The sequence below is a fragment of the Notolepis coatsorum genome (assembly GCF_963971535.1).
Source record: "Notolepis coatsorum genome assembly, chromosome: 2".
NCBI classification, from domain to species: Eukaryota; Metazoa; Chordata; class Actinopteri; order Aulopiformes; family Paralepididae; genus Notolepis; species Notolepis coatsorum.
Window position 1 is genome coordinate 57,765,465 of NC_140166.1, and position 24,696 is coordinate 57,790,160.

The following is a 24,696-nucleotide window of genomic DNA, read 5'->3' on the forward strand; positions in this document are numbered from 1 at the left end:
TACTCCAAATAAACACAATCTAATCTATGGTAAAAGAGATTACATTACCTAAACTACTCTTACCTAACCAAAACAGGAGAAAACAATGTCCAAAGGAAATGGCAGCTCACCCCATCTGTGCTTCCTGAGAAAGAGAGAAAAACACATTAATTATACAGAAACAAAAGCAGAATATATACAGAAACAAACTATAACTTAACAATGCTCTCTCTGTGGCCATACACACACAAGGAAATTACTGCCAAGCACCAAAGGCCAATAAACGAGATGCAATACTGTCAAAGTTACAGGTTTACCAAAATGACAACAAGCCTAGCCTCATGCCAGAGAGAGAGAAAGACTGAAGGGAGAAAGCCATGTTTTAACAGGTGTGGGGTGATCCATGATTGGGGGGTGTGGATTGAGTGTTGGAGTCTGGAAAGCCAACCACCAATCACTGCTGTGTTGCAATAATGGAAGGATTGGCCTGGCAGGGACCAATGGGGAAGGGAACAATGGCTGGAGGGAGGAAACAAAATGGAGAACACACACACATGGAGACACACACTGGGGAATATATACATTGGGATGTAACAACGCGCATCGTGAAATAACTCCATTCCACGTCCAGGAAATACTTTTGAGGCTTTTATTCTTTCGCTTATGAGGCAAAGAAAATACCCTTATTTAACATACACTAATATACTGATGCGTTCTTGCGTGCTTGTGTGCTTTCAATATTGCGATTTGCGCTTTGCGGTCAAAAGAAAATATGCTCTCCTAACTCTCACCCCCTCTCTCCGTGAACTGTCAACCTCTGTGAACTGTCAAACACCGAGAACTGTCAGACGTGAAAAGGTGAATGAAATTCCATAAAACACTCCCATTAGCGCCACACCCCCGTGAGCACGCCCACCACTAAAGTGACAGTACAACTAATAATACAACACAAATAGAATACTGAATCATAATAAAGAGACCTCCATTACGGCGCCTACACTACCGTTACCCCCCCCCCCCCCCCCCCTGCTGGCTACTGGAAAAAATGACACTCCGCCGCATATAAATTTATTTGGAACAACACACCTCCACAAATTAAAAGATCCACCGCACAGAGAAACAAAGCCGACGGAGGTTTAGCATTTCCAGACTTCTACCACTATTTTAAAGCGTACTCTTTAAGACCACTGATCACCTGGTTTGATTCTCAAGCATCTGTATCCTGGAGAACATTAGAAGAAAACATTGTGGCACCACATAGACTGCAGGATGTAGTATACACCAACCTATCAATTAAGCAATGCAACTTGAAATTTGGCCCTCTTATTACACATGTGATCCGGATATGGCGTGAAACACACAAAAAATTTACTAACCAACATAAATGGCATAAACACTCTCCCATATTTAATAACAATACACTCCTTGTTGCACAACAACCTATCAGATTTCCCAAATGGGAAAAGAATGGCATACATACATTGGGAGATATCTTCAACAAACGGGGTTTCTGTAGCTATCAAGATATATTTAACAAATTTAACCTCACCAGTTCCACATATTATTTCTACAGACAATTATTAGCATGCTTGAAGGCTCATGGAGTCCCATTAAAGACACCACTTGAGTACCACAGATATCACAAGTTCTTTTATGAAAGGGAGACATCGAGAGGATTTGTCACGGACTTTTACCGTCACTTACTTACATCTTCGTATGAAGCCCTTCCCCTAGACTCAGTTTGGAGGATGGATATACCAGACCTGGAAGTAGATTTTGATTGGGCTGAGGTCTGGGCAAACGTTCGGCTATCATCACGTAACCCGGATCATCAACAGATTAATCTTAATTTTATTCATAGGACTTACCTAACTCCTATTTGATTGAACCGTATGGGGCTTAAACAAGACTCTTGATGTTCCTTATGTACAAACGGTGATGATGGTACATTTATGCATATGTATTGGGAATGTCCGCCTGTTAAGATATTTTGGGAAGAAATAACCACACTATTATCAGGATTTTTGTATTTGACAATACCTGTAATGCCTTCTGTATTGCTGCTGAATGATGTCTCTCAGGTATCACACTCTGTACACATAAAGAGGCTAATCTTGTCCGGTACTACGGCTGCCAAAAAGCTAATAGCATCACGCTGGATTCAACCTGATAAAATGTGCCGGAGGGTATGGATTCTTACATATCTTGATGTGATTTACCTGGAGATATCTACCGCACGAATTCTAGGTATTAATGAAGCCAGCATAGAAATCTGGTTAGGGGTGGTGGAGAGGATAAAACATTATATGAACTATTAATCCTTGGTATCAAACGGAATAATGGATGTATTCAAGGGGGGTCCGGTGGGGGGGGGGGAGAACGAGTAAGAGCATGTATGTGTTTTATAGTGGATTTCTACTGTAAAGGTTTGTATGTCATGCCAAAAAAAAAACATTTGTCCAAAAAAAATAAAAAATATTATTAGTGAAATAAAAATTACCCATTTTGCCTGGGACCCCCCCCCATTCCAGACCCCACTTTGAGAACCACTGACGTACACAGTGTACCTGTAACTACTGTACCATAGACTATATTACTATGGTAATATACATAGTGACTTTGGCATCATTGAATCCAATACACATTCACTGTTCATCAGTCAGTGAAGTGAAGTGTGCTACACCAATACTCTTCCTCCTCCTTTCTCTCTTTAAATCACAGTCAGTGGAGTGAAGTGTGCTACACCAATACTCTTCCTCCTCCTTTCTCTCTTTAAATCACAGTCAGTGAAGTGAAGTGTGCTACACCAATACTCTTCCTCCTCCTTTCTCTCTTTAAATCACAGTCAGTGGAGTGAAGTGTGCTACACCAATACTCTTCCTCCTCCTTTCTCTCTTTAAATCACAGTCAGTGGAGTGAAGTGTGCTACACCAATACTCTTCCTCCTCCTTTCTCTCTTTAAATCACAGTCAGTGGAGTGAAGTGTGCTACACCAATACTCTTCCTCCTCCTTTCTCTCTTTAAATCACAGTCAGTGGAGTGAAGTGTGCTACACCAATACTCTTCCTCCTCCTTTCTCTCTTTAAATCACAGTCTTCACAGTCGTGGCCGTTTTTGGTGCACTTGAAAACAACGTCCCCCTTCGTTAAATGTCTCTGCGTCCTCCTCACACCCAGCTGACTTGCTGCATAAGATTCTAGCCAGGTGGCCGCCGAGTTGTGAGAGAACGTGAAGTGATATATGACCAGTAGCCACTAGCCATCAGCTAAATGCTGTTAGCGTTTGGCCGTAGCTGGTACGGTAAAGTCATTCAGTCAGTTGTGGCTGGTAAAGGCATTCAGTCAGTTGTGGCTGTAAAGTCATTCAGTCAGTTGTGGCTGTAAAGTCATTCAGTCAGATCTACGAGCCACTTCATCAGGGAACTAACCCGTTCAGTCACTATTCTGAAAACGACTTGGCTACTAAGAAAGCGACAAGTTCTGCATCTGTGGTTGAATTCCGCCACGACGAGGGGGGGGGGGGGGTCGCGGTCCCGACGTCGGTTCGACGGATCAGAAGATCTTGAAGCCCTTGAGCAGGGTGAGTGCGGGGGCGCGGCGCTTGCTCTGCGCCCGCGACGACTTCACGGTGACCAGCTTGGCGGTGGCGGGCGCCGGCAGCTCCTTGTAGCAGGGCGTGGCGAAGGAGGCGGGGGAGGGGCCCAGCAGCAGCAGCCGCGGCCTGTCCTCGCTGATGTAGAGCGGTCGCGGGGGCACCGTGCCCCCCTCGCCCTCCCGCCGGGCCTCCCGCACGGCCTCGTGGAAGACGCGCTGCACGGACGGGAAGTCGAGACACGCCGACACCTCGAAGAAGAGCCCGCCGAACCGAGAGGCGAGGGCCGAGCCGTCCGTCTGACTCACCTGTCTGGGGGGGGGGAACACAAGCCGCCATTACGGTACGTTACGTAAACGTGTAAAATCACAGATTATTATTTTTTTTAAACGTTTTTGCATTTTGTACCAAAAGTCAGTTTGGAAACTTTATATAATGAAATAAGATGTCCAGGGAATGGTCTCCCTGTCTGCATCGTGGCAGAGTGACCAGGGACGTACTTTCACACTGCGGCTGGAAAGCTATGGAAATGGTAAATGGTGAATGGCTGCATTTATATCGCAGCTTTTATCCAAAGCGATTTACAATGTTGTGCCTCACATTTGACCCGCTCACTCACACGTTCACTCACCGACGGCGGAGGCAACCATGCGAGGTGCCAACCTGCTCATCGGGAGCAGTTAGGGGGTTTAAGTGTCTTGCTCAAGGACACTTAGACACGCTGCCCGGGAGGAGGAGCGGGAATCGAACCGGGAACCTCCGGATTAGCAGACGATCGCTCTACCTGCCCCGAGCCTCACTGTCGTCCCCGAAGCTGCCGTTACAGTACGTTACGTGTGTAGAATCACAGATGATATTTGCGAATGTGAGCAGATACTGAGTTTGTCAGATGATATCGGTGCAGCGATGTGCGTCTGACCCGGCTGTACAGGCAGCACAGTCCACAGCACCGTGCTCAGGCCCGGACTGGCCATCGGGAGCACCGGGAGTTTTCCCGGTGGCCTAGCCTGCACAGATTAAAAAAAAAAAATTATATAAAAAAAAAAAATTATATATTTTTTTATTATAATATTTTTTTTTTTTTTTTGCCAGGCCATTGTTTCTAGTTGTGGCGGCGGCGCGGCGCGATAGTTAGATAACCTTAGTCGGTGGGGAACAACCAGGATTTCACTGTCTGCGACAGAGTTGGAGAACTATCTGACTCTCTCTCCCTCACATATCTCACACACACACAATGGAGCCGTGCTGCTGCTTTTTATTGGTGGAGGCGGGACCAGGCGATACAACTGATTGACAGCGGAGGTGGCGAATGGAATGGCAGATGGCACTCAGATGCAGAATAACAGCCAGGCAATGAGCCAGGTAGTGAGGGACTCAAGGCCTCTGCATGCTACAGCAAATTCAAAGCAACTTCAACACAACATCGGCGCGATTTCAGCGCGCTTGTTGCAGACAGTCTTGTAGACTGTGTTGCGAGGGCGTTGCGTACCTGTGTCCAAAATCTAATCTAAAGACCCGTTGCGTTGGTATTGCGTAGCAGTGATTGGTTGGTAGTGAATGGGGGCGGGGCTGTCTGTCACTTCTAGTGTTCCTGGCTCGAGACCAAAAGAAAACTTTCTGACAGGAGCTCGAGACCAAAAGAAAACTTTCTGACAGGAGCTCGATAGCTAGTGTATTGTTTCATTACACTTGTTTAATTGTTTGTTTAAAATGAATCAAATGCAGGAACGTATTGCAGAGGAGGTCCGAAAGTACCAACATTTATATAATAGCGGGTCTAAAGACTACAAGGATAGCATTATGACGATGAATTCGTGGAAGGAGATTGGGGAAACAATGGGGATGGACTCGGTTGATGTGGCGATATAACTATATTACACTATATACAAGAACACAAGCGAAAACAAACATAAACAGGGCTATTATTATACTAACTGTTACAAAGGGTCAGATTAAACCGAATATATATATTTATTGCCTGAGATCCCATGTATAATATCTGCATATCGTTTGATATCCCTTGTATATTCTTTGTACAATATGCACGGAATATCCCTTTAGTCTAGCAGGACGGACCATGGTATTCGTTCCCCTATTGGAAGCGATCCCCTGGCGCCAGGTACCGAGTAAAGCCTTGCCCCCTCGAGCTGACTTCAAAGCTACCGCCAGGACTTGCCCAAACATGCCCGCTTTCGCCCACGGCTACGAGACCGAGAGGCGACAGAAATGAGATAGGCACTATTTGTCCACCGTGGATATAAATATGGCGCAAGAATACAGAACCCCCCTTGCAGTTCCTTTTCAGTTCGCCTTCAGTTCAGTCTGGTTCAGTTACTAAGTAAAGCCTTACCCACTACGCAACGTGCGGTACAGCAGGGCTCGCATTGCCCCAATATAGTCTCGTGTTATCCTAAATACGTCTGTTTGTCGTATCGTTCGCTGTTTATTAGTAAACCTTCATTACGAGTCAAAGACCACGTGGAGTGAGTAATTGTGCGTCGACATAGAGCACTTATTGCCCATGCTAATAGTATAGTAACGTCAAGGTCAACCGTGCACTACCGCACCGGAGAGGATATCTACACCGGAGCAGCAGCACCACGGGGGACTTACACCCCGCCCGCAGTGCCACTCTCCGGGCAAGGATTATTCTTCTTCATTGCTTTGACCAAGCTGCTAGAACAGAGAACCGCCTACCCCACTGCTACTGTGGGATCTACACCTGCCCGTGAGACCATCACTCAAGCCTGTCTCTGTCGTAACAGAGGCTCGACGGCTCTCATCTGCGCGGAGCGCACCCTGGGATCACCACTGTTTTCCCCGCTGCTCCAGGGGTGAAATCACCCCCGTGAACCATTGACTTGCATAGAGCTTTGGCCCCCTCTGCTGGCTTACAACCGGTAGTACCCCCTTTTCCCAGAGCACCATAGAGATCATCCTTAATATCCATTATTGATTTACCTGCACATTCTATTTGCCTTATAAGCGCAACTAAGTCATGTAATACTATTCCCTTTATGTAATAAATATTCTAAACTAGTATTCTGTGTGGAAAACCGTGTTATTGTGGGAGTGTTCCAATCTAATAATACTCATGTACAGTATTGGCCAGAAGTACATAGACGGTAGTGATTAATGATATCAGTACTTGATTAATACAGTCAGGGAATTGTACCCCTCAGTTACACTAACGATGTATGGTTGAGAAGGGAAATCCGTTTGTAATAGCTAGAGTGCGCACCTTCGGCTGCCCAAAGTATTCAGGCGGGCTGGGCGCGCTCGAGCCGCACATCCGGGGTACATTTTGTTGCATCATAGGCTGCGCGTTGATTTTGCAGAAGCATAAAGGTAATATGTCTGCAACACCGTTGCTTTGTCGATGTTGTGTTGACGTTGCTTTGAATTTGCTGTAGCATGCAGAGGCCTTCAGGAGAGATACAGTAGAGCGAAAGTCAATTAACGTTGATGTCAAGATGGACAGTGGAAGAAAGATAAAGGGTGGAGGAGAGAGGGATAAAACAAAGAAAAATAAAGGAGATGCTGCTAAATCCGGCAACATTTATCAAATGTTTTCTTGCACCAAGGTCAAGGAACCAGCAGGTTAGTCAGTGATAAAAATAAACATGTGGATGTTAGCTAGCTAACATTACCATGCAATGCATCATCTCCCCTGTCAAAAGCCCAATGTTAAATCTGCCAAGAAACAAATAAATAATTTAACCCTTGTATCTGAAAACTAAAGTGTTATACTCATATTAGGGGACTAAATTGAAAAACGCCATAAAAAGATTATATGTTGAAATAATTTCACACTTTCTTTTCCATAAATATTTTATTCAACTTCAGATTAAAAATGAAATACTCCTACTTTTCTGAAAGGAGTTGTTAAATCTGACATTCAAAAAACAATATGTGGTGGTTATGATTGGGGCTGAAGTTGAATAAACAATTTATGAAAGAGAAAGTCAAAATAATTCCAAGATAATTCAAAGATTACACACCTTTGCCACATATATTGGCTACAAACATAATCACTGCAAAGTTATAAAAAAAAATGAATCTGATCAGACACAAGGGTTAAGTTGTTGTTCCCTTTCTAATTTCCTCAAAAACATCTAGTCTAGTTAATGTGATCAATATTATTTGACAATTGATGCTTTTTGTTGGAAATTTGAGTCAGTGAGCTCATACTTTGAGCTCATTTTATAGTTAAAATGATTGAGACAACGCAATCTTCTGTCTTCGTTGTGCATGCATGCGTGTGCTCACCACATGCGATACATGTGTCACTATTCTGGCAGTGGCTACTGTTATTATAGTATTGTAATGAAAGGTCTGTTATTTAATGTTTGTGTAAAGGGCTATTTTAAATGTTGATGGGTAGTGCATCAGTAAAGTGAATATGGTATTGTGCTCTTGCTCTGTTTGAATAGGTGGAGAGAGTGGTTAACTGTATTATAATAGTAAATAGAAAAATATGTTGTGCTCTTGCTTTTTTCTTTTTAATATAATAATGCAGGACCTGTTGCGGAGGTCTTTATTCGGCATGCAACGACACTCAATGTTTTAGCAGCACACACACCGGAACACACACGCATGCATTGTCTCTTTAGAATCGCTGATGCGATTCATCTCTGCGATTAACTCATCCCGTCGTCCTTCCCCCCCAAGGGAAGCCGGGAGCAGACAGGCGTCAACGTGAGTTGCGCCAGGGGACCAATCCAAGTGCTCCTGTCCGTCTTCGTCAAGGACGCCACAGTGTTAGCGATCTGTTGTTGTGCATGTTTTTCCATTGGGTTTATCTTATCGGGGGGAACCCTTGCGAGCACGGGGAGAACATGCAAACTCCACACAGAAAGGCCTGGGAGATACCCCACCTGGGTACCTGGCATCATGGAAACCTGGTCCCCAAGCAGGAATCGAACCCTGGACCTTCTTGCTGTGAGGCGACAGTGTTAACCACTACACCAAGGTGGAGAGAGTATAGCATTGCAAGTGCAACAACAGTTTTATTTGAGGTTCATAACAGTACATTGTACTAAGCAATTGTTGGCTCATTAGTTTGTGATTCACATGCACTAAAATTCACCAGAATGCAGAAAATTAAGTCTTTGTAACAAAAAATGTCCTGGTGGGGGACCCCCAGACCCCCCGCTTAAAAAGTGGCCTGATTGGGGCTATATTTCACGCTATATCTCCCGGTATGAATTATTTCCCCAGTCCGGCCCTGACCGTGCTGCTAAATCATTTAAATACACAAGATGAGATATCCCCTCACTGTTACTCTTATAAAGGTGATTGCTGGCATGTAAATAAAGAATGAGTTAAACGGTATTAACCCTTTCACTGCCACACTACAGAAGGTTAACACACTACCGACGGTAACCATTAACCCGGGTTAACCTGCTGCGGTGTGGCAGTGAAAGGGTGAACCGTTTGGTAGTTATTCTCACCGTATGGGCTAAAGTGATTTACATAATTGTGTAAAGTGAATTTGCATAATTGTCATGACATAGTGCGGCAGTGAAAGAGTTAAGGTATAATAATAAGACCTACATTCACAACTAGCATTTTCTATGAGGAATCATCCACGTTTTTGAAATATTTGAAATAACACAATGATTCTAAAGAAGGATATATTTAGTTCAATATGGAAATCATTCAAGTTTTTCCTTCAATGTCAGTAAAACCCTCGTCTCCCTGTCTGGTGAGCATCACACAGATCTCCTTCATCATTACGACTGTTGTTGTATGATTTACGTAATGCAGTGGTCCTCACTCCTCAGCTTTTCTTTGTGTGTCAAGGACCTCCGAATTGACACACATTTAGGCCACTGACCACCATTTGATGAGATTTGGTCTCAGGGATCCCTATGTGATGCGATTTTTATTGTTAGATATGACTTTGTCCAGAAGTCTATAGCTACCAGTGGAGAAAGACCTATTGTAGAAGCCAAAACCGACATATTAGAAGTTGTATTATTTATGGTGTTGTGTTTGTGTTTGAACACTAGGGGGCACACCACCTCTACTATGAGAGGCTCTGCTGATCAGTGCAATTTTAAATGTGTGCACCTGCCGAGGATTCACGCTTTCAACCCTGCTTTCATTGTTGGAACTGCTTATCTAACAAACAGCTGACAACTGTTCTGTTAACCTTCATCGTCGTTCATCTTTCCTTTTAGACAATAAAACCCTGCAAACTACATCAGCTGCAGCTTGGCCTGTGCCCCCCCCCCTCCCTCCCACTCTCTCTATCCTTCCCCTCCCGCCTCCCCTCTCTCCATCTCTCCCACTCTCTCCATTCTTCCCCTCCACCCCTCCCATCTCTGTCTCTCTCTCTCTCTCCCACTCTCTCCATCCTTCCCCTCCACCCCTCCCCTCTCTGTCTCTCTCTCTCCCTCCCACTCTCTCTATCCTTCCCCTCCCCTCTCCATCTCTCCCACTCTCTCCATCCTTCCCCTCCACCCCTCCCCTCTCTATCTCTCTCTCACTCTCTCTATCCTTCCCCTCCCCTCTCCATCTCTCCCACTCTCTCTATCCTTCCCCTCCCCTCTCCATCTCTCTCACTCTCTCCATCCTTCCCCTCCATCCCTCCCATCTCCATCTCTCCCACTCTCTCTATCCTTCCCCTCCCCTCTCCATCTCTCCCACTCTCTCCATCCTTCCCCTCCATCCCTCCCCTCTCCATCTCTCCCACTCTCTCTATCCTTCCCATCCATCCCTCCCCTCTCCATCTCTCCCACTCTCTCTATCCTTCCCATCCATCCCCTCTCTCTCTTCCACTCTCTCTCTATCCTCCACTCCCTCCCCTCTCTGTCTCTCTCTCCTTCCCCTCCACCCCTCCCCTCTCTGTCTCTCTCTCCCTCCCACTCTCTCTATCCTTCCCCTCCACCCCCCCTCTCTGTCTCTCTCTCTCCCTCCCACTCTCTCTATCCTTCCCATCCATCCATAATGTATATTTCAGTGGATACCGTGATACTGTGAATAATGTATACTCAGTAGATAGTAAATTATAACACTACCTCATGCATACTGCACCTTATGTGACACTGTGAATAATGTGAATATTCCTCAGCTAGTCAGATAGTAAATTATATTGACCATATTGATCAAATTGTTTACACTGCCTGTGTTGTTTTTTACTACCTGTATACCGTGTTGTTTTACTACCTGTACCCCCCCCCCCCTCCCCCCCATGCTGCTATGATGCCTGAATTTCCCCAAGGGGATCAATAAAGGAATATCTTATCTTATCTTATCCCCTCTCTCTATCCTTCCCATCCATCCCCTCTCTCTATCCTTCCCATCCATCCCCTCTCTCTCTTCCACTCTCTCTCTATCATCCACCCCTCCCCTCTCTGTCTCTCTCTCCCTCCCACTCTCTCTATCCTTCCCATCCACCCCCTATCCCCTCTCTCCCACTCTCTCTATCTTCCACCCCTCCCCTCTCTTTCTCTCTCTCCCTCCCACTCTCTCTATCCTTCCCCTCTCTGTCTCCCCTCTCTGTCTCTCTCTCCCTCCCACTCTCTCTATCCTTCCCATCCACCCCCTCCCCTCTCTCTCTCTCTCTCTATCTCCCTCCCGCTCTCTCCATCCTCCACCCCCTCCCCTCTCTATCTCTCTCTCCCTCCCACTCTCTCTATCCTTCCCCTCTCTCTCTCTCTCTCCCTCTCTCTATCCTTCCCATCCACCCCCCTCCCCTCTCTCTCTCCCTCCCTCCCACTCTCTCCATCCTCCACCCCTCCCCTCTCTCTCTCTCCATCCTCCACCCCCTCCCCTCCCTGTCTCTCTCTCTCCCTCCTACTCTCTCTACCCCCCTCCCCTCTCTCTCTCCATCCTCCACCCCTCCCCTCTCTGTCTCTCTCTCCCTCCCACTCTCTCTACCCCCCCCTCCCCTCTCTCTCTCTCCATCCTCCACCCCCCCTCCCTGTCTCTCTCTCTCCCGCCCACTCTCTCTACCCCCCTCCCCTCTCTCTCTCCATCCTCCACCCCCTCCCCTCCCTGTCTCTCTCTCTCCCCCCCCACTCTCTCCCCCCCCTCCCCTCTCTCTCTCCATCCTTCACCCCCCCTCCCTGTCTCTCTCTCTCCCCCCCACTCTCTCTCCCCCCCCCCTCCCCTCTCTCTCTCCATCCTCCACCCCCCCTCCCCGTCTCTCTCTCCCCCCCCCACTCTCTCTCCCCCCCTCCCCTCTCTCTCTCCATCCTCCACCCCCTCCCCTCTCTGTCTCTCTCTCTCCCCCCCACTCTCTCTACCCCCCCCTCCCCTCTCTCTCTCCATCCTCCACCCCTCCCCTCTCTGTCTCTCTCTCTCCCCCCCACTCTCTCTACCCCCCCCTCCCCTCTCTCTCTCCATCCTCCACCCCCTCCCCTCTCTGTCTCTCTCTCTCCCCCCCACTCTCTCTACCCCCCCCTCCCCTCTCTCTCTCCATCCTCCACCCCCTCCCCTCTCTGTCTCTCTCTCTCCCTCCCACTCTCTCTACCCCCCCTCCCCTCTCTCTCTCCATCCTCCACCCCCTCCCCTCCCTGTCTCTCTCCCGCCCACTCTCTCTACCCCCCCCCCTCTCTCTCCATCCTCCACCCCCTCCCCTCTCTGTCTATCTCTCCCGCCCACACTCTCTCTACCCCCCTCCCCTCTCTCTCTCCACCCCCCCCTCCCCTCTCTGTCTCTCTCTCCCGCCCCCACTCTCTCTCCCCCCCCTCCCCTCTCTCTCTCCATCCTCCCCCCCCTCCCCTCTCTCTCCCTCCCACTCTCTCTACCCCCCCCCTCTCTCTCTCCATCCTCCCCCCCTCCTCTCTGTCTCTCTCTCTCCCGCCCCCACTCTCTCCCCCCCCCCTCCTCTCTCTCTCTCCATCCTCCCCCCCCTCCCCTCTCTCTCTCCCTCCTCCCCCCCCTCCCCTCTCTCTCTCCCTCCCACTCTCTCTCCCCCCCTCCCCTCTCTCTCTCCATCCTCCACCCCCTCCCCTCTCTCTCTCTCTCCCCCGCCCCCTCTCTCTTCCCCCCCCCCTCTCTCCTACCTGTATCGGTCCATATCCAGCTTGTTTCCCAGCAGTATGATGGGGGTCTCCGGTTGGACGGTCTTGCTGTGCAGGGAGACCCTCTCCAGGTACCGCCGGCTGCCCTCGAAGCTCCGTCTGCAGTCGATGCTGTAGACCACCAGGAACACGCTGGCCCAGGACAGGTAGCGCTCGCAGTTCACGGGACCGTCCTGTGGGGTCAGAGGTCAACATCTTTTTTTGCTTTATTGTGTTTATAAACGGTAAACGGCTGCATTTATATATGTAAAGAAACTCAAAGTGTTAAGAGCGATGCTCTGCTCTGTTGTATGTTAGAAGTTTGTAAAGAAACTCAAAGTATTAAGAGCAATACACTGCTCTGTTGTTATATATTTTTTATTGAAACATTTTATCACACTTTTTACTGTCCGTTTTATTTTATTATTTTTAGCCTATTTTTAAACTGAATCAAACCGCACTTTTTTACTCTATCTAATCTATTCTATTTTATTATTTTTATTACTGGAAAACTGTGATTTACCATACCTTGCTACCTCTCTATCTTTTTTTATAAAATGTTTTATGCTCGCTTATGCCTGTATTTTTTACTGTTGTGAAGCACTTTGAACTGCAATTTCTGTATGAAAAGTGCTATACAAATAAAGTTATTATTATTATATATCGCTTTACAATGTGTTCCTCACAGTTGACCCGTTCACTCACACATTCACACACCGACGGCGGAGGCGACCACGCAAGGTGCCGACCTGCTCATCGGGAGCAATTAGGGGTTAAGTGTCTTGCTCAAGGACACTTCGACACGCTGCCCGGGAGGAGCAGGAATCAAACCGGGAACCTCCGGATTACCAGACGACCGCTCTATACCTCCCGAGCCTCACTGTTGTTTATCCTCGATGACCTTTCTTAAGAACGTGTATGAGAAGCTTGCTTCAAATGTATGCGTTTAATAAATGCAATCAATCAATCAATCAATCAATCAATCAACACACTGCTGTCATCTTCAGAAAGGATCAAACATTCCCTTATTTGTAATTATTACATGAAATCATAATTTATAGCAGTAGTTTGTTTTATTAGCTGAAGTGTTATTATACAGGTGTTTTTATGTGTCTCTTCTATGTATGCGAGTCCCCACCCATTTCCGGTCCCCATGTACAGTACATCCATAGTTTGAGCTTAGCAGTGAAAGCTCGTCATAGACTGAGTTTCTTCCCCTCAGCCGCCAGGCTGATCAATGACCCCCCCCCTCCGCCCCCAAGTGACACTGGCACAATAATATCATTGACACTGGCAAGAATTCTGCACTGGGACTGACCTGGAACTCTGCACTGCACTTTACACTACTTTATATATATATATACACTTATTCAAATGATAAATCCTGCACTGCACTGTATTTTGTCCTGTGTCTTGTTATGTGAAAATAAATTGTATGGAAAAATGCATACACTGTATCGCTGTGACAATTACCAATGTGGTGACACATATGGCTTAATAAAGGAATCTGAATCTGAATCTGAAGCACAAATGAATGGAAGCGGATATGGACCAGCACATCGTATTGGGCTCTTATTGGGTATGTTCGCTCAAAGGATCTGTCTCGTAGTGATGCTTTCTGTTTTTAATCACACTCCCCACGGTCTCGGAACATTATGAGACACGCTGGCTTTGAGACATGGAACAGTCTGTCCGTTCTTAAGCCCTGTTGTCTACCTTTCTCTTTTTAGAGCACGCCATGTGAAATTCCTTTTCTCTGACTCACTTATTTCTCCGACTGTTGTTTGTCATCTCGTCTCTCTCCCCTGTGTGTGTGTGTGTGTGTGTGTGTGTGTGTGTGTGTGTGTGTGTGTGTGTGTGTGTGTGTGTGTGCGTGTGTGTGTGTGTGTGTGTGTGTGTGTGTTTTATGGCCATCTCACTCGCAATGCTTATTGAAATTTGATTGGAACAGATTTGATTGGTTGAGTAGCGTCACGTGACGTGATAATTTACAATGCATTGCACTAACACTGCCAGGGTTGCCTGAATATTTTCCACAACAAAGTCGTGTTTCCGCGTCTCTGATTGGCCAGGTCATGTGACATGTGCGCCAATCGTGGGACGGCAAGTTCTGCGCCTATTTCCGGGTCGAACAGCCTGCAAACTACCTAACGCCTAGTTTATCACTGGTTAAGCTTAGGCGCTCTTTCGAAGTTGGTTAAGGTTAGAGTTTGTCTTAGAGCAGGGCGATAGAACGCCTGCCCTGATTCCAAATTCTAACCTTAACCAACTGCGAAAGAGTCGCCTAAGCTTAACCGGTGATAAACTAGGCGTTAGGTAGTTTGCAGGCTGTTCGACCCGGAAATAGGCGCAGAACTTGCCGTCCCACGATAGGCGCACATGTCACATGACCTGGCCAATCAGAGCGCAAAACTCGAACGCGGAAACACAAATTTGTTGTGGAAAGTATAGACGCGCCAGGGTTAGAGGTTCCATTCCCTGTGCAGCTCAATCGATATAGCAAGGCACTAACACTGCCAGGGTTGGGGGTTCCATTCCTTCGTGAAGCACAATAGGTAGAGCGTGGTACTAACACCGCTAAGATGAGGGGTTCCATTCCTGCAGTCAATTTGACTCAAAATTTTACTCAAACTGAGTACATTTGACTCAAACTGAGTAAAATTGTACTCAGTTTGAGTAAAATGTACTCAGTTTGAGTAAAATGTATCTACTCTGGCACTTTGGACCAACGCAGATGGTTTTATAATATTACTGTGTGACTGTGCTACTTGAACCAGAGAGAGACAGAATGATTGGCTCCTACCCGGTCAGCTGTGTCCATCACCTTCACTACTATTGGCTGCTGGTCCACCATCTCCTCTGAAGAGTAAATGCCCTCTAGGGGGCAGCAGAACACACACAAGACGACAAAAGGAAACGACTCAGATGCTTGTTTTTTTTTTACATTAACATGAAAAGATGCACTAAGATTTTCCATCATTTGGAATGAGGACTTGTAGACTCACGTACATTTACCTGGAATAAGCACATCATTTAGAGTGAGTCTACAAGGTCCTCGTAGGAATGAGGACCGAGTAGAATCAACCAACGATGTGCTTATTCCATGTACAGTAATTGTATGTGATGAATCTACAGTACACAGTCCGCATTCCTAATGATTGAAAATCTTCGTACATTCACTGAGGCATTTTACAGATGCTCTTATCCAGAGCAACACGTTCAATGTGAATGTGAGGTGACTTGTACAGTAGACGAGGGTAAGGGCTTACTCAGACTTAATGTACTGAAAGCCTGAGCGTAAAAGAGTGTGAATCCCTACCCACCTTCAAAACCGCTCTCAAAGAGCACCTACGGGAGGCTGCCCCTGTAAATGTCCAACCCCCCCCCCCACCCAACCCCCTCCAATGTACAGTTTCTTCCCCCTCAAATGTATATACTCTCTTTTAGAAACTCTGTCTCTTAAACAGTACTGTATATTTAAATATATTGTATCATAAATGTCATAAATGTCTGGATGTAACAGTACTGTCTATCTGTATGTCATGTATGTCATAGATGTTATGATGAATTGAAAATGGGGGACCCTGCCTGATGTAAACAAGACGAAAGTCTTTCTCTGGTCTGCATCCCCTTAACAATTGTGTGTATTGAGCCGTACTGTATTGTACCCATTCTGCAATCTGTTAATACAAATTTAAATCAATCAATCAATCAATCAATCAATCAATCAATCAATCAATCAATCAATCAATCAAGGAAGGGCTATGTCAATGTCAATCTGCCATGACAGAAAAGGCCCATTCAAGTTTTTTTTTAATTGATTGAAAAACATTGAACAATTGACATAAGAAACATGGCTGAAAATGTGCCATCCAAAGCTGAACTCTGAACTCTGAACCCCATTGTCTAGTTTTCAAGTTCAAGTTTCAAGTTTCTTTAATAGTTGTCATACAGAAGTACAGAATACTTTTGTACAAAATGCTTCTTACTGTTGCGCTCCAGAGACTGTGCATGACAAGATAAGTATGAAATAAAAACATAGTAAAAATTAGAAGAAAAAAAAAGAGGTCACAGTGTTCAGTTTAGACATATGTACAATGTTCGTAGACGTAGTTACCATACAATATACAATACTGTGCAGTGTACTAATATACAATACTATATAGTGCAAGGCATAAATGGACGAGGTGCAGTTTAGGTACAATTCACAGTAGGTGTACGAGTTGTAGTGCAAATCCTTTATCAATAAATATAAAGTGTAAGTGTGTTTGTGTGATCTAAAGTGTGGAGAGTGGGTGCTGCAGTGTGTTGTTTGTTTGAGTGAGTGTGTGTGTGCGTGTGGGTGTGTGTGCTGTGTGCATTTGATGGTTGTTGCATAGTGATTATTGTTCGTTTAGCGATTATTGTTCGTTTAGCAGCCTGATGGCCTGGGGATAGAAGCTCCTTCTGAGTCTTTCTGTGCTCGCCATAAGACTCCGGTATCGCTTGCCTGACGGCAGCAGTTCAAAGAGGCAGTTGTTCGGGTGGCTCGAGTCCTTAATAATCCTCTTAGCCTTCCCCTTGCACCGCTTGTTGTAAATGTTCTGGAGGGTGGGAAGCCCCCCTCTAATTGTGCGTTCGGCTGAACGTGTCACTCTTTGTAGTCTGCTACGGTCTTGTGCAGTGCTATTCCCAAACCAGGAGGTGATGTTGCCGGTCAGGATGCTCTCTATTGTACATGAGTAGAAGTTCCTAAGGATCTTCTGACTGACTTGGAACTTCCTTAGGCGCCTGAGGAAGTAGAGGCGTTGTCGTGCCTTCTTCACAACACTGTCAATGTGTGTGGTCCATGTCAAGTCCTCGGATATGTGGGCTCCGAGGTACTTGAAACTGTTCACTCTCTCAACTGGTGCCCCGTCGATGCTGAGGGGGCTGTAGTCCTTGACCCCCGACCTCCTGAAGTCCACAATCATCTCTTTTGTTTTGCTGACGTTCAGGGAGAGGCAGTTCTCCTGACACCACTGTGACAGGTTCTCTACCTCTTCCAGGTAGGCCCTTTCGTCGTTGGCAGAGATCAGGCCCACCACTACTGTGTCATCAGCAAATTTGATGATGGTGTTGTTGTTCCGCTGTGCTACGCAGTCATGTGTGTACAGGGAGTAGAGGAGGGGGCTCAGAACACAGCCCTGGGGGGCCCCTATGTTGAGCGTGATGGATGAGGAGGTGCAGTTGCCGGCTCTTACCACCTGGGGTCTGCCCGTCAGGAAGTCCAGGACCCACTGGCACAGGTCATAGTTCAAGCCCAGGTCCCTGAGCTTGGCTATGAGTTTGGAGGGGACTATGGTATTGAATGCTGAGCTGTAGTCGATGAACAGCATTCTCACATAGTTCCCCTTCCTCTTGTCCAGATGTGATGCTGCTGTGTGCAGCACATGGGCTATGGCGTCCTCCGTGGACCTGTTGGGGCGATATGCAAATTGCAGAGGGTCCAGGTTGATGGGGAGGGAGGAACAGATGTAGCCCTTCACTAGCTTCTCAAAGCACTTCATGGCTATGGAGGTGAGGGCTACAGGGCGGTAGTCGTTGAGGCAAGCGGGCGTAGATTTTTTGGGTACAGGGATGATGGTGGACTTCTTCAGACAGGTGGGGATGACGGCCTGTTCCAAGGACAGGTTGAAGATGTCAGTGAATACCGGGGCCAGTTGGTCGGCACAGACTTTTAGGACGCGGCCGGGGATGTCTATACTCTAGGGCTAGGCTCTGTTATCCATACTGCATGAACTCTGAACTGTTGCCTATACTCCGTTTATACCTGCCCACTGCATGCCTTCACTGTAATCATAACTACCTACCTCAAACTATATAACTTTGTATGATAGCATACAATAATGCTGTATATATATATTTACTGTATATCTGTTTGAATATACTTGCTTAATAATCCTTTTTATATACCTGTATATACTACATCTATATCTGTGTATATATCTCTTACTTACTCTTACTTTACTTTGGGTCATTGAAAGGCGCTATACAAAATAAATGAATTATTATTATTATTATTATTATTATTATTATTATTATTATTATTATTATTATTATTATTATTATTATTATTATTATTATTATTATTATTATTATTATTATTATTATTATTATTATTATTATTATTATTATTATTATTATTATTATTATTATTATTATTATTATTATTATTATTATTATTATTATTATTATTACTAGTTATACCACTGGCCAATATGACTTACTACCATAGTGTCTTTATACCTGTATCACTGTGTACATATATATGATTATCATTATTACTCAGTAGTACTCATTTATATATACTCCAGTTCAATCACCTGTATATTGCTATTACAATATTACTGTTACATTTGCACTCTGGTTAGATGCCAACTTATTTTCGTTGTACTGTATGTGTGCTGTATAATGACAATAGATTTTTACAATAACCTAATCTAATCCACTGTGTTTGAATTGTATTTGCAGTAATATAACAAAAATCTTACCAAGGTTGGGGTCATATTCACTGATGAAGCGCTTAGTGAGAAACTTCACAGTCAAGGCTGTAAAAGAAGATAAAGACCATCTGTTTAGACGCCACGTTATCGCCAGGGTTGAGGAACACGTCTGAAATCAAAGCAAAGTGACTTGATGTTCTGCCATTGAAGGATATCATATCTCTCTACTGCATACAAATGGATTATATCTCAATCACATTTGTCTAATGACCCAAAAGAAATCGCCTAATTGTTCAGTAAAAGCAATGGATATGATGTGATTTCAAGCATCTTACCGTAATAATAGTTTTCTTTTATTTAACCTTCATTTAACCAAGACCTAAGAATTTAGCTATTTTCTGACAAGTTATGTTTTTGTAGGTTTTTATTGATTTTTGCTACCGGGCGGGCAGAGAGAGAGAGAGAGAGGAGGAATGGGAGACAGAGTCCGGCAGAGAGAGAGAGAGAGAGAGAGAGAGAGAGAGAGAGAGAGGAGGAATGGGAGATAGACCGGGGAAGACATTCGGCAAAGACCACCGGGTCCGGGAGTCGAACCCAGGTCGGCCGTGTTGCACCGTAGTGCCGTATGCGGTGCGCCACTCGGGCACCCCCTGAATCTTGCTCTTTTTGTATGTAAATGTGACAAGATGATGCAACAATAAATCTGAATCTGAGGTCAATTAAGAACAAATTTGATTTACAATGGCGAGAGGACAAAAGGGCCTCTCAAAGGGTAACAGGGGAAGGGGACAACAAATATATTTACAGTAGAAGGGGACGTGGGTTGGGACTCATGCTTGGTCAAACAAAAAGGTGAAATGGTGAGGTTATGGAACCGCCTGGTCCAGCTGCCAAGTGACAGGGTGACTAAAAAGATATTTAACTGGGACAGACAGAGCACACGGTCATCCCTGGTCAAGAGAGGTGTCCATGATCTTTTCTTCTGCTGACTTAAGTATGATTTTTATGAATAATCTGCAGTGTAAGGTTCACATAATTAAAACAAAATGATCAACAATCCATCAGGATAAGTGGAAGGTGGAGATATGGAAAAAACCTAAACTTAGAAAATGTGTTCACATTAAAGATGAGTATTTTACTGAACCTTATGTAATGTTAAACTTAAAGAGAAGACGGAGGTCTCTGTGTGCCCAGCTGAGGTCTGGCACCCTGCCGCTGGCTGTGGAAGTGGGTAGATTCCAGGGTAAACCTGAGGAGGAGCGGTTGTGTGATCTGGGAGTGGTGGAAGATGAATATCATTTTGTTTTTCACTGCCGACTTGAGGAGGGCTTGAGGAGGGCTTTATTTGAGAAAATTCAATTTGTAAATCCGGATTTGTTTTGGCAGTCTGAGAGTTGTATGTTGAGTTGTTTTTTTTTGGAGGAGATTTTCAGTTTTGCAGGATTCTTGGAGAAAGCATGGCACTTGAGAGACAAAACACATTATATCCTATATAATTGTATATGCATTCCTCTTGTTTCTTTGTTTACATACATTGTTTACAGCTTGTTATATTATGTTTTATTTTGTTTTCTTTTTTTTGTGGCCATCTTGGTCTACTTATTGTCAAGTATATTATATACTTATTGTTTATGTGTCTTGTAAGCCCATATGGGCTGGGCACACATCTGTATGTAAGACACACACAAAAAAACAAAAAAAACATCCGCGGAGCTAATGATGCTATTGATGGAGCATCGCCGTCGGTTGTGTGATAGTAAAGGGTTAACCTTCTGTCGATCAAGGACACTCTTGCTTGCATGCATGTAAATTACAGTACATCATAGTCAAACAATGGGAGAATGGACATTAGGACGAGGGAGTGTTTTGATTGATTGATTGGTTGATGGGCATAACTTGTCTAGATTTAGAGAGTAACCTTCTCCACCTCGTCACGTCCGGTCCGGGGTCTCGGCGGCCATGAGAAAGCACCCCTCGCATAAACACTCACATAAACACTCACATAAACACTCACATAAACACTCACATCCTAACCCAGTTGTACAGTAAATGACCAAGTATGGCTTTGTCAGTATTCCAATGTACAGTGTACAGTGTCCCCCACCCACCCCCTACCCAACCCCCCCCCCCCACCTCCAATGTACAGCCCCCCCCCCCCCCACCCAACCTCCTCCAATGTACAGTTTCTACGTCAAATGTATAAACTCTCTTTTCTGGACTCTTTTTGTATCACAAACAGTACTGTATTTGTAAATCTGGTATGTCATAAATGTATAGATGTAGCAGTACTGTCTATCTGTATGTCATGTATGTCATATATGTTATGATGAATTGAAAATGGGGGACCCTGATGTAAACAAGACGAAAGACTTTCTCTGGTCTGCATCCCCTTAACAATTGTGTGTATTGAGCCGTACTGTATTGTACCCATTCTGCAATCAGGTTTTGGTCTCGAGTTTCCAAAAACAACAAACTGAAACTGATTGACAAAATAAAACAAAATTAAATGCCGATCCGGGACGTTGGCCAGTCAAAATAAAAGGCAACATCCAAATCACTTCATTATGTAATAATACTATGAACTATACTGCCAAAAATAACTAAATACTATAGCCAGCCACACTCATGACTCATAACATGACTAATTAAATAGTTTCAGTTGTACTAATATGCTAATTAACCATCTTATTTTAGTTGTTTGTTTTAATGACAGTGGATCTCAGTATTATCTGTGAAAAGCATCGTATGCAGTTTGTTTCAATGAAGTGGGATTTATTCACGAGTAAACCAGTGTATCATCCCCCACGACCCCACCTACATTTACATTTAGTCATTTAGCTGACACGCTTTTATCCAAAGCGACTTACAAGTTCTGTACGACAAGCCATCAGGAAGGGCACAACTCTATCAGATGAGCAACAATGTTCATCGAAGTGTTGAGTGCTACAGTGTAGGTTAGTTTATTAGGATAAGCGCATGACAGACAGTAAGGTTAGTCAGGGTTGGATATTTTTTTTTAATTTATTTTACATTTTTTTATTATTATTTCAGATAATGGTTGAAGAAGTGCGTCTTTAGTTATATTAGTTAGTTTAGTTTAGTTATCATTCAACCTACCCACCCCACCTACCCAACCTCCTCCAATGTACAGTTTCTTCCCCCTCAAATTAATATATTCTGTCTTTTTAGACTCTTTTTGTATCACAAACAGTACTGTATATTTGTAGATCTGGTAATAACTGTATGTCATGTTATGATGAATTTAAAATGGGGGACCCTGATGTAAACAAGACGAAAGTCTTTCTCTTTGTGTGTATTGAGTGTGTATTGTGCCCATTCTGCAATCTGTTAATACAATTTTCAATCAATCAATCAATCAATCAATCAATCAATCAATCAATCAATCAATCAATCAATCAATCAATCAATCAATCACAGAGCACCTGATTTCCCGGAGCCCATCGCCCCCAGAATGACCACGTTGCACTCGGGCTGGCCCCTCTCGGGGACCGGGGCACAGCTCCGTGACTTCCCGAACATCAGGGACATATCCTTCATCCTGGTCGAGATGGCAGAAGACAAAAGTTAGCGCTTTTACCTGTCGGATTAAAAAAATATATATATATCTCCACACAACGTCGTCTCGAGTTCCAAACATCGACATGATGTCGAGACTCATTCTCACTTGTAAATTAACTTACAAGTCATTTGGAGAAGGTTGTGTCCGCGGCGTCAACTCCGTTTTTATACTCCACAGAAAATGGGAAACATTTACAAATCCATTGTGAACGCGATGTATTTATAAATGATGATGAGTCCAGGAGGACAGCCGCTCACAGACGCTCAGAGTCCAGTGGTTCAGAATGATCGACGCGCAGAGAGACCAGTCCAGTGGTTCAGATCGACGCGCAGAGAGACCAGTCCAGTGGTTCAGATCGACGCGCAGAGAGACCAGTCCAGTGGTTCAGATCGACGCGCAGAGACTCGCAGCTGGACAGTCGCCTCCTCCTCGCATGATGATGGACTGCTGCTGTCTGCTGGAGCTCCATGTAAGGGAAGGGGAGTAAAGTCTTGTCTCTTTCCACGTGGAAATGTGTTATTTTCATAAACCTAATTTTTTTTCTTTTTTTTAAGAAACACTGCACTTTCAATCACCCCCCCCCACCAAAACAAAGCCGATTATGCGAATATAACCCAGAACATCTCAGAACTACTACAGTCTTGTACAAATAAATTTTTCATTTTCGTTTCAAACTTTTATTTAAACTCGAAAGGAAACTGATGTTTCCTCTCATTTACAGTCGAGTGTGTGCAGAGTTAAGCAAAACATACAGAGTTAATTATTAAGCAAAAAAGGCATATAAAGTCACACAGCGACCATAACACAACCCTCCTCTTGGAACCAAGTATGGTTTTCGTCAATATTCCAATGTACAGTTTTGCTTGTACAGTTGTACAGTTTCCCCCACCAACCTACCCAATGTGTAAAATGTACAACTTGATTGACAAAGGTTGGAGATCAATGTTTTTGGATTTTGACTGAGTTGTACAGTTAAAGTACATAATACTAATAATGTATATTATTCCAGGAAGTATACTAATACAGGTCAGTGAAATTATGAAAATGGAAAAAAAGATAATCAGGCCTTTGGATGCCTTGATTGATTGATTGAAAACTTTATTAACAGATTGCAGAATGGGTACAATAGAGTACAGCTCAATACTAACAACTGCTAAGAGGATGAAGACCAGAGAAAGACTTTCGTCTTGTTTACATAAGGGTCCTCCATTTTCAATTCATCAAGACATTTATGACATTGATTGATTGATTGATTGATTGATCGATTGAAAGTTGTATTAACAGATTGCAGAATGGGTACACTACAGTACGGCTCAATACACACAAGTGTTAATGACATACAAGACGTACAAAAATACAGTACTGTGTAAGAAAAAGAGAACATAATAAAATATACATCTGAAGGGGAAGAAACTGTACATAGGAGGGGGTTGGGTGGGTGGGGTTGATTCTGACATTTACAGGGGCCAGTTTCTAATTGCAGCCACCCGTAGGTGCTCTTTGAGAGCGGTTTTGAAAGTGGGTAGTGATTCACATTCCTTTACGGCTGTGGGTAGGGCGTTCCACATTATTGTGGCATAATTGCTAAACATGTTTAGTCCCTTGTTTGAGCCGAATCAGGGTTGCACATGATTTGTGGAACTCCCTCTGGTGTTGTGATCGTGGTATTCCCTGACCTTTAGGAAGTATTTCGACAGGTACATGGGTATCTTAGTGGTGTAGTGTATCTTGTAGACCAGGCCCATTGCAAGTTGCTGTACTCTGTCGTCTACTCTGAGCCATCCTAGGTTGTCAAAGTGGGCAGGGGTGAGGTGGGTTTTAGGAGTAAGGCCAAGCAGTAGTCTGACCAGTTTGTTTTGTGATGTTTGTAGCCTTGTTTTTAGGGCCTTTGAGGTGCTTTGGTACCATGAGGTGCAAGCATAGTTGTTACAAAGGGTCAGATTAAACCGAATATATATATTTATTACTTGAGATATATTGTATAATATTTGTATATCGTCTGATATCCCTTGTATATTCTTTGTACATATACACGGAATATCCCTTTACCTAGGTACAGGCCAGACCA

General features: G+C 44.6%; 1 protein-coding gene across 1 annotated transcript; it reads right to left on the reverse strand.

The window, feature by feature from the left end:
• Window positions 1-1,038: 1,038 nt before the first annotated feature.
• rasl12 (RAS-like, family 12) lies at window positions 1,039-22,878 on the reverse strand. The gene is made up of 6 exons (XM_084307641.1): window positions 22,750-22,878; window positions 22,492-22,607; window positions 19,097-19,153; window positions 15,388-15,461; window positions 12,588-12,778; window positions 1,039-3,882 (listed from the first exon to the last, which is right to left on the reverse strand). The coding sequence occupies exons 2-6, from the start codon at window positions 22,604-22,606 to the stop codon at window positions 3,531-3,533; spliced, it is 789 nt and encodes a 262-aa protein (XP_084163767.1). The 5' UTR covers window position 22,607; window positions 22,750-22,878; the 3' UTR covers window positions 1,039-3,530.
• Between the last annotated feature and the right edge of the window lie 1,818 nt (window positions 22,879-24,696).